General features: G+C 30.2%; 1 protein-coding gene across 3 annotated transcripts in view; it reads right to left on the bottom strand.

The window, feature by feature from the left end:
• Positions 1-14,445, bottom strand: part of ca (RCC1 and BTB domain containing protein claret) — a 142,637-nt gene that overhangs the window by 82,034 nt on the left and 46,158 nt on the right. For all 3 annotated transcript variants that reach the window (XR_012758598.1, XM_075380471.1, XM_075380472.1), the window contains exons 12-16: positions 14,035-14,209; positions 9,818-10,020; positions 7,127-7,311; positions 4,510-4,643; positions 2,786-2,917 (exon numbers count right to left, since the gene is read on the bottom strand). Coding sequence is in view for 2 of the 3 variants with exons in the window: in XM_075380471.1 (XP_075236586.1) it covers positions 2,786-2,917; positions 4,510-4,643; positions 7,127-7,311; positions 9,818-10,020; positions 14,035-14,209 (829 nt within the window). In the remaining variant the exon portion in view is untranslated. The remainder of the gene's footprint in view (positions 1-2,785; positions 2,918-4,509; positions 4,644-7,126; positions 7,312-9,817; positions 10,021-14,034; positions 14,210-14,445) is intronic.

The raw sequence follows: 14,445 nt of genomic DNA, 5'->3' as shown, positions 1-14,445 counted from the left end.
ATAATTCAGCCATCTATTTTTTACTGATTCATTTTTTTTATAATTCTGCTAATATTTGTCAGAATTTTATTTCAATCAAATCTAATGATTCATCAAAATGCTGTCCTCATTACTGTATGACAAATTTTTAATAATAATAATAATAATAAAACTGGTGTACTACAACAAAAATATAGACAAGAAAAAGTGATATAAAAAGAGGGATTTTCCAGGTGATTCATTAAGTGCTTCGTGGTTCTGCCTATATCTCAACTCACTAAATGACACTCATTACAGTTACGTTTTCAAGAGATGAAGCCACACCAACGCAAATGATAGGTCTTCTGTACAAAACCGAAGAAATAACCAACGATACGAAGATGGAATTCAATATTAACAAATGTAAAATGCTGCACTGCACGTCAAGAGAAGCTGATGGAAACACACAAATACCTAGGTATTGAAAAAAAATCAATTGCAGCCAGATTAAAAATCAACTAAAAAAAAAAATATAAATATATTCTTCTCAGTGTATTGAAATTAAAGCTGCACTCAAGAAACCTATTCAAGGTAATTAACACCTAGGCTATACCGCTACAAGCATATTCCTTTGGAATCATCAAATGGAATGTGTTACAGACTTTGAGGATTTCAACAGATTGAATCGACTGAGTTGACCAGACGCAGATTCCTTCATTCAAAGTCTTGCATAGAAAGAATAACTTTACACAGGAAAGATAATAGAAGAGGGCTCACTGATCTTCATACTCTGCACAACAACCAAATACACAGGCTCAAAAAATATTTTTTAAATAAAACTAGCACATTTTATCAAATGATAGCCCAAGCAGATAAAACTCTTGCACAACTTAATCTGATCAACCCGCACCATGAAAACAGAGATAATACTAGACTAACCATCCACACAGAAAAACTACAGAGATGGTCGCAAAAGGTGCTAACATGGTAAACACAGGAAAATCATGCAACAATCCCATAGAGACATAGAGCTATCCTACAAATGGCTACAAAGAGCAGAACTCTTTCCTGAAACGAAAGGATTTCTACTAGCAATTCAGGACCACATCAGCTCCACAAGAAATTACCGAAAACACATTCTCAGGGACTCCACAAACCAGATCAACAAATGCAGGAAATGTCACATAGCCAATAAAACAATAGACCATATTACCAGAGAATGTAAAATACTGCCAGGCACACACTACACAGAAAGGCATGATATAGCTGCAAGAATTATTCACTAGCAAATCACGACAAACTAAAACAGAAACTTTGTACTACAAATACACTCCAGAATCAAACCTAGCAAATGAAACAGCAAAACCATACTGGGAAAGGACACTACACACCAAAAAAACTGTAACTGACAATATACCACCAGACATTACTTTAATAGATAAGAATAAAAACACATATTTCATAGAAGTATCCATACCCAACAACTCCAACCTGCAATAAAAGAAAGATTTCAAAATATATAAGCTTAAAGGAAGAAATAAAGGAAATCTGGAAACAAAATCAAGGCACTATAATACCAAAAGTTACATTCGCAACAGGAACACTACAAGAAACTTTAAAGGCTATATAAATAAACTAAAAATTTTAGAAAACACTCATACTACAATCCGGAAAGTCATAGTGTTAAAAACATGCAGAATAGTCAAGACACTTTCTAAACAATCAGTGAACCAATCGTGATTTGGCTAGCCCTGTCAAGATGGGTACTTTCCAGATATGAGACCGGGAATGAAAATAATAATACATACAAAACTTAAATTGTAAGATACAAGAGAATACTCGTATATAAAAATTATTTCTGAAACTTCAATTAGCTTGTTTATTTACAAAAAAAAGTAATGAGTTCATCTGTTTTTTACGCTTTTTATGCACTTTTCCAATTTAATCTCTACTAAAATACAAAGAAAGAGATTTGCTAAAATGTTATTCAAATAAATTTGAAATTAGTAAAAAAACAGTTTATAAAAACTTATTTAAAAATTAAAATTAGATGGCCGTTTCAAATATTAATTATGAAGATGATGTATAGTTTCATTCGCACAAAAATATATAAATTCTTAATAAAAACATAAGAAAATAACAATATTAATAATGGTGAAAATATACTTTCAAAATATAAATTTATATTTCCTAAGTATTACTTATTTAAATTAAAATACCTCCTCGATGAATCATGAAACCTTGTCAATGTGAGGGAGCTTGAGTGTTCAGTGGTACAGAATAGCTGGACCGAAAGTGCAACCATATTGGAGTGGTATCTGTTGAGCCAAACTAAGGAATGACTTCTGAAAGAGATCAGCACCTCTTTCAGTAGCTGTTAAGGGCAAAATGGGTCAGGAAAACTTAAATGGCCATATCAACATCATGAGTGTTTTCTAAAATTTTCAGTTTATTTAGGTAGCCTTTAAATTTTCTTGTGGTGATTCCCGGTGTGGATTTTGTTTCCAAATTTCCTTTATTTCTTCCTTTAAGCTAATATATTTTGAAATTTTCTTGTCTTTCTTTTGCTGCAAGCTGTTATATGTTCCACAATACTTTCTACAACATTGACCAATAATTGAACGATTTCTATTAGACCATCAAAACTGAAAAACATTATTCATGAATAGTCACTGCTTATTAATAAAGGTCTGAATTAGAATGAATATCTTAACAATATAAAACTAAATAAACTTAAAATTTATAATAAAGGAGAAAAATATTAATAAATTAATACATAAATACAAATAATTAATTTAGTTAACAAAATATACTTCTTTTATCTCACTTGATTAGTTTCAAAATAATTCTGTTGCACGAGCAGATCTCCATTTTCATTTGATGAAATTATCCTCTTTATACACTTACGAAGAATTGGACGAAGAGAAGGCCGTGATGGATCATATGAAGTAACAAATTTCTAAAAAACAAAATCATTTTATTAATACATATTGTAACATAACAACATTTTCAGTTACTAAGTATACACAGTAATTTTACATTCATCTGTCTCATCTTGAACAAAAAGCTTCTGTCAGTACAGATCAACGTTTCACTGGTTTAATTTAATTCATTTATGTTAAATGATGATTCATGAATCTTTTCTTTTTTAAATTCGTTTGAGGTTTTGCTTGTTATGTGCTACTTTAAATTCCATTAAAATTAATAAATTGTAACTACTGATTTTTTGTGGTGTATTTTGTACAGTTGTTATTTTTCATCATTGTAGTCATCATCAGCATCAGTCTTCATCATCTACAAATTACTGAGTAGTTCTACTCATTTCAAACCGAATTTTAAAATTTAAGTTCTCAACGAAACTGAATTAATAATATGAAAATTAAAATGAAGTATAAAATGCAATTGTGGAAAGACTTGCCAGTGCCAAAAATAGTCTTAATAAAAAAATTGTAATTATCTGTTTCCAGGAACAATAGACATCATATGATTGATGAATTGTTGAGGATGTACTTCCTATACATGCCGATTTCCTTGGCGAAGTGGTAGCATCTCGGCTTTTCATCTGGAGTTCCAGGTTTGAATCCCGGTCAGGCATGGCATTTTTCATTCACTATAAAATTCCATTTTCATATCCCACGCACAACCTTCAAACTTATGTAGCAATATCATAAAGACAAAAAAAAATATATATATATATAAATATATATTCAGTCTACTTTAAAAATACTTTATACTTATCAAAATCTTTAATAATACATAACAAAATTAATACTTTCAAAGTAGTATGTACAAAAAACAATTTGTGTTGTTTCCAACATCTACATTAATGGCAATTTATTGGATGCCATTTTGACACAAAATTGTATGAAAATTTGTAACACATATGCCATTTAACAGCAAGGAATATTATTGCAAAATTTCATAAGAATCAGAAAATTTATTTGGTGATGACCATGTCACAAACAGCCAGAATGTAGCAAAAGGTCAAGTTAAAACAGGACGTGAGCATTGCTCAGTTAATTATCAACCGTCTTGAGGTAAGATAACATTATAATTGTCTGTCTTGTTCTTACACTGTTCTATTCTGTTGTTGAAAGAGATAATTACGTCACTGCTTCCACCACTATCAAACAACTTCTTCGAATTTTTTTTTGAAAAAAAATATTAAAAGTAATTAAATAACTGTTGTTAAAATAGATGAAGTTAATTTTGCATGTATCCATCTAAAATACATGAAATAGAACATCAATAGCTTACTAGGGGCTAAAAACTATTTACTGTATCTGTCAGCTGGATAAATAGTTAGCATTGTTACTAATAATCTGTTCAGTAATGCTATTCGATCTAAAATCAAATTCAACTGTAATCAAATTTATAAAATTAGGTTTTGATAGTCATTGTAATTATGACTTAAGTCATTCAAATTATTAACACCATAGATCCTGGACTGGTTGGCTAGAATCAAAATTTCAAGTTATAATATAAAATATACCCTGTTTTAAAAATTAAATGAAGCTGTATAATCTAAAAATAAAAACAAAAAGTATATACCTCCAATATATCTTGATTTAATGATGGAAGTTTACATTTTACAAAATCCAAATGGACACGGGCAACGTCAGGATTGATTAGATAGGATTCACATAGTATTTCATCAGTCAAACATTCCCAAAAATTATCAGTCACTGAAATAGAAGAAAATATATGTATAATATTAATAAAAAATGACAAAAGAGCTATCCACAATGTTTTTCACATAAATGTATTTAACAAGTATGAAAAAATAAAGTTTTTCAGTCTGGATTCTACAGACATTGTAATGTTCAAAAACACACAATTTAAATTCAGCACACTCTCCCCTTAAGAGAAACTTGATATCAATTATTTTAAATTAGTTCCTTTTATTGTTTTATATAATATCCAGCTTTTTCTTTAATATATGCTTTAAACAGATTCTAAAAAATTTAATCAACATTGTAGAAACTAAGAATGCATAACAATTTTCAAAGTTTGGACTATGAATCTTAATTTCGAAGTAGTATGTTCATTACTATTTCTCATTTAACTTAATAATTTCAAGATTAGTTTCAGTCGCTCTCTCTATAATGCAACAGTTGGTTATAAACTAGTAAAGATAATCAAGAATCTACATTACAAAAACCAATTAAATGAAAATTGTCACATGTCATCATGGGAAAACTTAAAAGGTATTTTTTAACCAGGAAAACTGAAAACCCCCTACAGTTTCTACACCACAATATGAACAATATTACCAGAAACTGTGTTTTATGGATTAACCAAACTGAAAAAAAAAGTAAAAAATATAGTTTTAACATTTAATAACAGTTCAAAAGAAGAAGCTACATTTTGCACAGAATGGGAATTTCTCTGAGATGTCATACTCTAGATCAGCGTTTCTCAACCAGGGAGTCATAGTAATGTGAAAGAGGTGATTGTTAGTATTGCCAACCTATACAATAAAATGTTTTTAAATATTTCAGAAGTATTAAACATTTTAATTTAGTTGCTTAAATGATTACTTAATTTTACCTTTGTAAAATTATTGAATGAATATACACAGCTAAAATATTGTTTTATAAATTTTGTATTTCTTTTAAAATTATTTTCAGTAATTAATGTTTGTTTTTAAAAAGAATGTTCATTAGGTGCAAAAAGAGAAATACAATTTTCTGTCTATTTTTCATCTGTTTTGCTTGAATAAATAATGATTTTTAAAGTTTTTATTTCATTTTTATTGGCTGTATTTACATTAATATTATCAGAATTAAATTCTCTGTAAGTACCGTTACCAAATTTTTCGCTTTATTTATCACTTAAAAAAGCCACTGTATTACAAACTTTAAAAAAAAAATTGTTTTTTGACACCAAATTTTGTTTTATGTCGAATATCTTCTAAAACCACTGGAGTTATAGTTCTGGGACCTGTTTTATCCAATTTCCTAGCTCAAATTACATAAGAAACCACCAACTTTACTTCTTATTTGGATCCCAAAAATTACAATAAGGCTTCTTTTTATTAGAAGAGCTGAACTGAAATCTGGTGAAATATTTCATTAGAGGTAATTCAAAAACAAAGTGTTTCCAGACCTATATTTATATGTGTAAAATGCCGAATAGCACAAGCGAAACGAGCCTTCAGTCAGAAATATACTTTGTTTACATCAAAAATTAATTTACATGTCAGGAAAAGATTTTTGAAAGTATATGTTTGGAGCGTCGCTTTATATGGAAGTGAAACTTGGACGATCGAAGTATCTGAGAAGAAAAGATTAGAAGCTTTTGAAATGTGGTGCCATAGGAGAATGTTAAAAATCAGATGGGTGGATAAAGTGACAAATGAAGAGGTGTTGAGGCAAATAGATGAAAAAAGAGCGTTTGGAAAAATATACTTAAAAGAAGAGACAGACTTATAGGCCACATACTAAGGCATCCTGGAATAGTCGCTTTAATATTGGAAGGACAGGTAGAAGGAACAAATTGTGTAGGCAGGCCATGTTTGGAATATGTAAAACAAATTGTTAGGGTTGTAGGATGTAGGGGGGTATACCGAAATGAAACGACTAACACTAGATAGGGAATCTTGGAGAGCTGCAGCAAACCAGTCAAATGACTGAAGACAAAAAAAAAAATTATATGTGGTGAACTCATCATCGCAAATTGGCTAATTTTGAAGTCGAGAATTCTAAGGTTCTAATCCTAGTAAAGACAGATACTTTTATACAGATTTGAATACTAGATCGTGGATGCCGGTGTTCTTTGGTAGTTGGGTTTCAATTAACCACATATCTCTGGAATAGTCAACTTGAGACACTGTACAAGACCACACTTCATTTACATTCATACATATTCTCATTCATCCTCTAAAGTAATACCTTATGGTGGTTCCAGAGGCTAAACAGAAAAAGAAAGACCTATGTTTACATGAACTTTTTTCAATAATTATTTTCGCCAGTAGAACGTTTTTCCATTTCTTTGTGGGACACTCTGTAAATCAAGGTTTATAGAATTAATCTATTTTACTATTACATCTTATATTAAACTAAGTGATGAAGGATAAATTTTAATTTATGATGACTGTAATCAGATAATTAATAAACACCGTAGCTATTTGGAGAAAAAATTAATTAAATATTTTTTACTGACTTACACTGTAAATCAATACCGTGCGATTGATTATGATAATGTGTTAATAATCGAGCTAAAACATCAGCCACATGTGAATGTAAACCACGATAATTAGCTAAATGTATTAATACTTGACAAAGACCACTTTGTGCGACAACATTAACAGCAAGCTCTTCAGAATATTGCATATTCTCTGACAAGAAATTTCTGCAATAAAAAAAGAAAAAGAAATAAATAACTTTTATTAATACTCGATAAATATAATCAAAGAAACATCAAGAATACTTATCAAATTTTTATCTACTTAAAGAAAGTAATTTGACACACGTATATTTTTTAATACAAAGCTTTACTTTTCAGCAAATACAATGATTTTTACAATGCTTTTTTTAATTTGTAAAGGAAGTTCCTTTGATTATACTGTAATGAAGTTTCAGCCACATAATTTAACAATGAATTTTTAAACAAAAAAATAACACTGTCAATGAAGACAAATTGAAATAATTTTTTTTAAATTTTTGTCTTCATGCTTAGTACTACTGAATTATTATAGCATAAAGATATACCACCTGATAAGATTTTGTTAATCAAAATATTTTAATATGATTTAAAGACAAGGAGAAAAATATTTAAAATTTTTTTTTCTGGAAGATTTACTCTTTTTTCAATTTTTTTCTATTTTTTTTATTATATCAATATTAAGTAAATTAATTTCTTACTTCTGAATGGGAAAGATTATTTTCACTGACTAACATGTAATTTTTAATATATTTTAGAGATAAAATGCATTAAGCAATACCTTTTATAACATAACAATAAAATAATTATACAGTTAAGTACATAAAGATTAGACTAGTAAACAAAAAGTAAATACATAAAGTGCACTAAATAATAAACTAATTTGTGTTTAAAAAATAAGGCACGCAATTATTTCATGATCTACTTTTTAAATTTAAATCTATTTTAAATAAAATATAGCATTTAAAAAAAAATTTCAGTTCACTTTATAAAATGGTTACAAAAAACAAGGAATTCCAATGGAGTACATAATTTATATTAATATTAGCTGACATCAAACAGCAGTATATGTGACTGTCTTAAATTGTAATAAACCATTTGGAATTCAATACTGTGAAATAAACTGCAAGCTGAATTCAATTAAGTAGAATCATGCATTATAATAGTGAGGAAGACTCATCAATGAAGCTGAGGGCAAAATTCACAGCGAGCTGCATTAATCAAAGTAAAGGAACGGGTTAATTTGTGATGCATGTGCATATGTATGTGTATCTGTGAAAATTCACATGTACATTCAATGACATTTAATCCTTTGTACATTCATACAATTCAGTAATCATGTTGCAATTGAAATTGAAATAATCGCACTGAATTATAAACAGCATTTCGGAACATCACAAGTCATCAGATTTTAAATAATAAGCTACAAATTGTACTTGTTGAATTTGTAACAACAGACTGCTATGATTAACCAATATCTCACCCTTCAGTTCTGTAGTCCTCAGACAGGTATTTGTTTAAATTTTGTCAGTTATGCGGCGTGTCCCTAAAAGAATCATCCGATTTTAAAATTTCAAAACTATTCAGCTTTTAATCCGTTTTGATCGAGCAAAGTACTGTTAGACAGAGGGAACTCTCAAGTTCCATTCTCCAGCAGGATGGAGCACCACCTCACTGGAGTCTGTACATTGGAGAATTTTTGAAAGATAGGATTCCTCAATGATGGATCAGCCATATGGACCTAACGATTCAGCTTTACATAACTGGCCTCCAAGATCGCCAGACCTTGCTCTGTCTGTCTGTCTGTCTCTCTCTTTCTCTCTCTCTATATATCTCTGACTGCCTGCCTGCGTGCCTTCGTGTGTGCGTGCATATATGTGTGTGTGTGTTTGGGTGCGTGCCTGATTTTTACTTAGAGGGTTTTGTAAAATAATCTTTCTACGTGCCAACCATTCCAGCTACAACGGTCAAACTGTGGAACTGCGTAACAGCAGCAATGAATAGAGAAATGCTTGCTAAGGTGTAGGACAAATTCAACTATTGTGTGGACATATGCCGTGCATCCCAAGGGGAACATATTGAGTACTTATAACTTGGTACGTTAAAAAATCTTAATGAATAAATTTTCAATAGTCTTGGTTTTTATATTCAATATTTTTCAAAATATAAGCAATTCCTATCGGACGATTCTTTTTGGGACAAGCTGTACATTTAGTTTTGATTATGGACAGAACTGTGGATTGCAGTCCCTACATTATACGCACATTCATTCAATTTATAGGTGAAATTTTTGACAATAAAATCGCAATAGACATTAAAAATTCAAACAGTAAACTAAAAAAATAGATTTAAAATTTTTTTACAAATCTCTTATGACTTATTTCATATGAATGACCTGTATAAAGTAAATAATAAAAGAAATAATTAAATAAGCACTATATGTTTAATAGGTTTTTTCAATTTATAATTTTAAGAAAAATCAAGAAATGGAAATCAGCAGAGTATGAACTAAGTTGAATAAATTTTTAATAAGCAAACACTTGAATCAGTAAAAATACTTTACTAATTGCGAAAAAATTTCATTTAAATTAGGATAGTTGTCTTGAGTTGAAATTATGTGTTATCATTAATATTACTATTTATAATGTATATTAATTAAAAAAACCTTGAATTAATTTATAATAATGGTACTTACTTGAATTCTTGAATAAGTTTCATCCTTTGAGGTTCATTAGCTCTTAAGGTTTGTTCGGCATAAGATAATAAACTTAAATTTGATAAATGTAATTGTTCTGATGGCGATAAATCAGCAGTTTTTAATAGAGATATAGCATATGGTAATAATTGTTGGGTGTATCCAGCTGCAGCCAAACGTAGCACACTCTTTAATGGTCTACACTAAAAATAAAAATCAATGAAAGAATTAATTATAAAATACAATCAAGAATTATCACATCATTCCTCCATCTGAATTAACAATCTTTGTGATGTTATAACGATCATATCATGTTTACAAATGTGAAGAGTGATAATTGTAGAAATTTTTTCACAACTCAAGTCGTATTCAAAATGTCAGAATTATGTCAGGACTAAGTTTCCTGATTATACTTCACCAAATAACTGTACTACTTCTCATTTAATTACTAGGTTTTATAAAACAACTACTGTTGATCATAAATGTATTGACTGCTGCTTTCACAAGATGAGAATATATAAATTTTTAACAGCCGTTATGTTCTCCGAAAAGTCACTCAAGAAACTTTCTCAACAGACTGGAGGCTTTCTCTCAAAGCTGAAAAAAAAGCTGATAACAAAGTTGTAACACATTGTTTATTTATTCTTTTATACGGTGAAAAAATAATGGTATGTGAAAAAAGTTTCCTAAGATTTCTTTTTTGGGGCGGGAGTAATTTTTGATTAAGTTTTATTGTAAAATTATCATTATATGTTTAAACAAAATTTAAAAAAAATGTTTAACTCAACATCACATTTTTAAACTTTAATCAGCTTCTCCACGCCTCCAATATTTCTTCAAAGTATTTTTTTCTCGCATACATTATTCCTAGGAAGACAAAAACAAATTCGGTTAAAAAAATATGCAGTAAATAAAAAAGTAGCTTCTTTTTTTTGATTTTTGTGGAAGGGGAAATATTTTTTTAAAAATGGTCAGATAAGCATGCGTGTACTGAGCTTAATATAAAGTGGGGTTATGTCTGCATAAGTTTGGGAAAACTGACCCCAAAAACTATCAACAAATCTCCTGGAGATATTAACTCCCAATATTTTACTGACAAATTAACCCATATATACGAGTCTCTGTACAAAATTTTATCAAATCAATTTATCCAATCAAAAGATATTAAGCTTCAAACATACATATGTATGTATGCACATTACCCCCTACTTTTTTTTTCTTTTTTTAGTTTTCTGGGTCACGAAACATTGAGAAATGAAAAAAACTTATTTCTTGACTGATTTCCATGCATTCCTTCTTGCAGCAAGCACTAGAGCTTTGATGCTACAAAACCAAAAATGAGTTACACTATACCCACATCATATTCAAGTACGTGATAAACCTGACTTGAAATATTGCCGATTGTTCAGATGTTTCATTTGTTATATTATGCATGTTTTGGGCGATCTTCAATCAGAAAAGGTATGGTTTCTTCTCTCTGGATAAACTGACAGCCTGATTAATAGAGTATGGTGTTTTGAGAACTACTACACTTTCATCAAAAATCGTATACTCTCCGAAAACACAATTTTTTGACAAATTGTCCTCAGATCATTTTCTTTAATTGGCAATACATATCACAACATATATGTTAATTTTTAGTAACTGTAATCTGTAACAAGTCTTACATCTCCCCAGACTTCTTATCTAGATTTTTATCGGTGTAAAAAGTATTTTTCCTTATAGAACTAAACAAATTGAAAAAATTACCTAAAGCATCTGAAAGAGTGCAGAAACTCCATATTAGATGTGAAATATGAAGAAATAAGTAAATACATACCAACAGAAACAAGGTGGTATTTTAAACACCTGCTGTGAGATGTAACTGAAAAATTATTTAGATATAAATAATTAAACTAATATTTTGTCAATAAATTGTTTTAAACATGGCGTGTTTGGCTTTATGAATATTCGATATTTGATTTCTGTGATATTCATTCAATGGTCCTGTCTGTTGCATCTTTCTTTATCAATATAAAATTAATCCTGTTGGTATAGCATTCACAAACACAGAGGATACAAGAAAAGGAACAAATTCTGTAGGACTAAAACTCAGGTTTCAAGAAGGATCCAATGTAATACATTAATTTTTTTCCTAGGCACACAATGAAGTGTCGTCAACAGCACCCAAACACGATATTTATACAGTAAACAAATAAATATTAGTAATTAATGATTAATTTAAAATCTAAACAACAATAATATAAAAAATCCCTTTTGGCACACCAGAAGGCGGAGATAGAATTCACCGATGCTAAGTAGGGGATAAAAAAGATTTCCACCTTAAAGTTAAGAAAAACTTTAAATTTACTTAATATGACAATGGTTGCATGTGAAAAAAGTTTCACATGTTTAGCATACGACAAGCCCTACCTTCTTACAATTCCAGCAACATTTTGGTCATCCCTTGCCATAAGGGTTGGCATATCAAAAATTATTACAGACAAAAGTTTTAGGTATTGTTTATACGACTAATGGCCATTTTAAAACGATTTGACACTGCACCTATTAAGGGAGGTATGATTTTTTTTGTCTTCAAAACCCCATTTTTTCCACTCCCTGGGCCAATAGTTGGTGATATCAAAAAACTTTACTTAAATAAGTTTTAGACCCTTATCCAAAAAATAGTAGGAACTTTAAAAACATTTGATATTTTACTTAATAAAAAAGCTATAGTGATATTTTGTTTTTTCGAAAAAGCCCCCCCCCCCCCCATTTCTACCCCATGGTCCGATTTTGCTCATTAACAAACTCTTGGGTGCTGTTGACGACACTTCATTGTGTGCCTAGGAAAAAAATTAATGTATTACACTGGATCCTTCTTGAAACCTGAGTTTTAGTCCTACAGAATTTTTTCCTTTTCTTGTATCCTCTGTGTTTGTGAATGCTATACCAACAGGATTAATTTTATATTGATAAAGAAAGATGCAACAGATCATTAAAAATGTAATTTAGAAGAATAAAATTATCATCTGGTATATGGCAACTGGCAGAAATAATTGAAAAAGATTAATAAAGGAAAAAGGATATATGAATAATTAAATTTCTAAATCCCAACGCATGGCCTTAAGAAATCATAAGACATTTCATAACATTCGTACATTATCGCTTAAGATATTTCGAATGTTAGTCTAGTTTAAACTTCGCAATCTGCAAAACAGTCACAGTCCATAAGGCTATGGTTTACCATAAGTTGGCAGTCGCAGTAAGCACAGACAGGTGCATCTGTCTGATTCATGAGGTGTCCATGAGTAAATTTAGTGTGCCCTACTCACAAATAATAAATAATAACCTCCTCTTGCCAGTTATTCTTGCATGAGGAGCTCCATGCTAACACAGTCTTCTTAACTGGACAAAGTTTATTGTCGATGGTAGCATTCCATCCACTTTGCCACTCATCACGACCCACCCTCTTCAGAAAATACACATCGTTCAAAACGCGATTAGTGAAAGGAGGATGCAAACAAGCCTCTTTTGCTGCAAGATCATTGCCTGTAATTGCAATATAACTAAGGATTCAGCAGAAGCTAACAGTTGTGTTACGCTGAGACATTTCAGAGAGAACAGACTGTATATCACAGACAACAGGTTGTCTGGAGTACATGTCATTAATTGCCAGTTAGGTATTAATGGACCTGAACAGACATACTTGTCTGTTAAGACAAGTACGTGTCAGAATGTTCGGCTAAGTATATTTAAGACCTTGTTAATAGCATACAGCATGGCGACGAAAACACTGGCAATTCTGGGAAGGCTAAATATGTATGTTCTATTGCCAACCATAAAAACACAACCAACAGAATTATCATGTGCAGAACCATCTGTATAAACTATAGCATTAGGATTCATGCTATTTACAATATTAAAAAATGTTTCTTGTAAGATAACTAAATTTGCGTCCTTTTTTTATATTGACCAAGACTAAAGCAGTAATTCATGAGAGAAGGCTGCAAAGGGAGGCAATATGTTGAGTAACAGGAGATACTGGAGGTAATTAGAGATAAGAAAAGGGGATCAGCTCTTGATGGCTAGCGGAGCAGTAGATCTTGGTCGTTCCTCATGTCGATTAATATGCCGGTTGGAGAACATCACATGAAAAGTAAAATGATTTGGTTGCACTTTAATGCAAACTACATAGGAGCAGATCATATCAAATAGTAAAATGAACGATTACTTACTTTTGATAAATTATAAAGTTTCATTCCAGATTCAAAAAGTCCACCATCCAACTGTTGATCAGCAGCAATTTCTAATAATTTTTGTAAATCTAAACAAAATATTCTGCATAACCGTTCACCATCTTCTAATCGACCAGAATCACGAACACATGCTAAAACTTCTTCATGTACTGGCCTGTAAGAAGCATTTTAAATAAACTATATATATATATATATATATATTAAATTGTAAAGATAAACAAGCAGTAAAACATAAAATATCAACTGAAAAATTATAAAATGATTTTACACATTTTTAGGCTTGGAAAAATTATTTCTAATAAGGTTCCACATTGAATTAGGAAATTATAGAAACAGTACAACAAAAATCAAAATCTAAATTATTTTAAAAACAAAGTAGGATTTATTTTT

The sequence above is a fragment of the Lycorma delicatula genome, chromosome 12 (assembly GCF_047948215.1).
Source record: "Lycorma delicatula isolate Av1 chromosome 12, ASM4794821v1, whole genome shotgun sequence".
NCBI classification, from domain to species: domain Eukaryota; kingdom Metazoa; phylum Arthropoda; class Insecta; order Hemiptera; family Fulgoridae; genus Lycorma; species Lycorma delicatula.
Note: the sequence above shows the minus strand (reverse complement) of the source record. Positions and strands in the feature narration are given on the sequence as shown.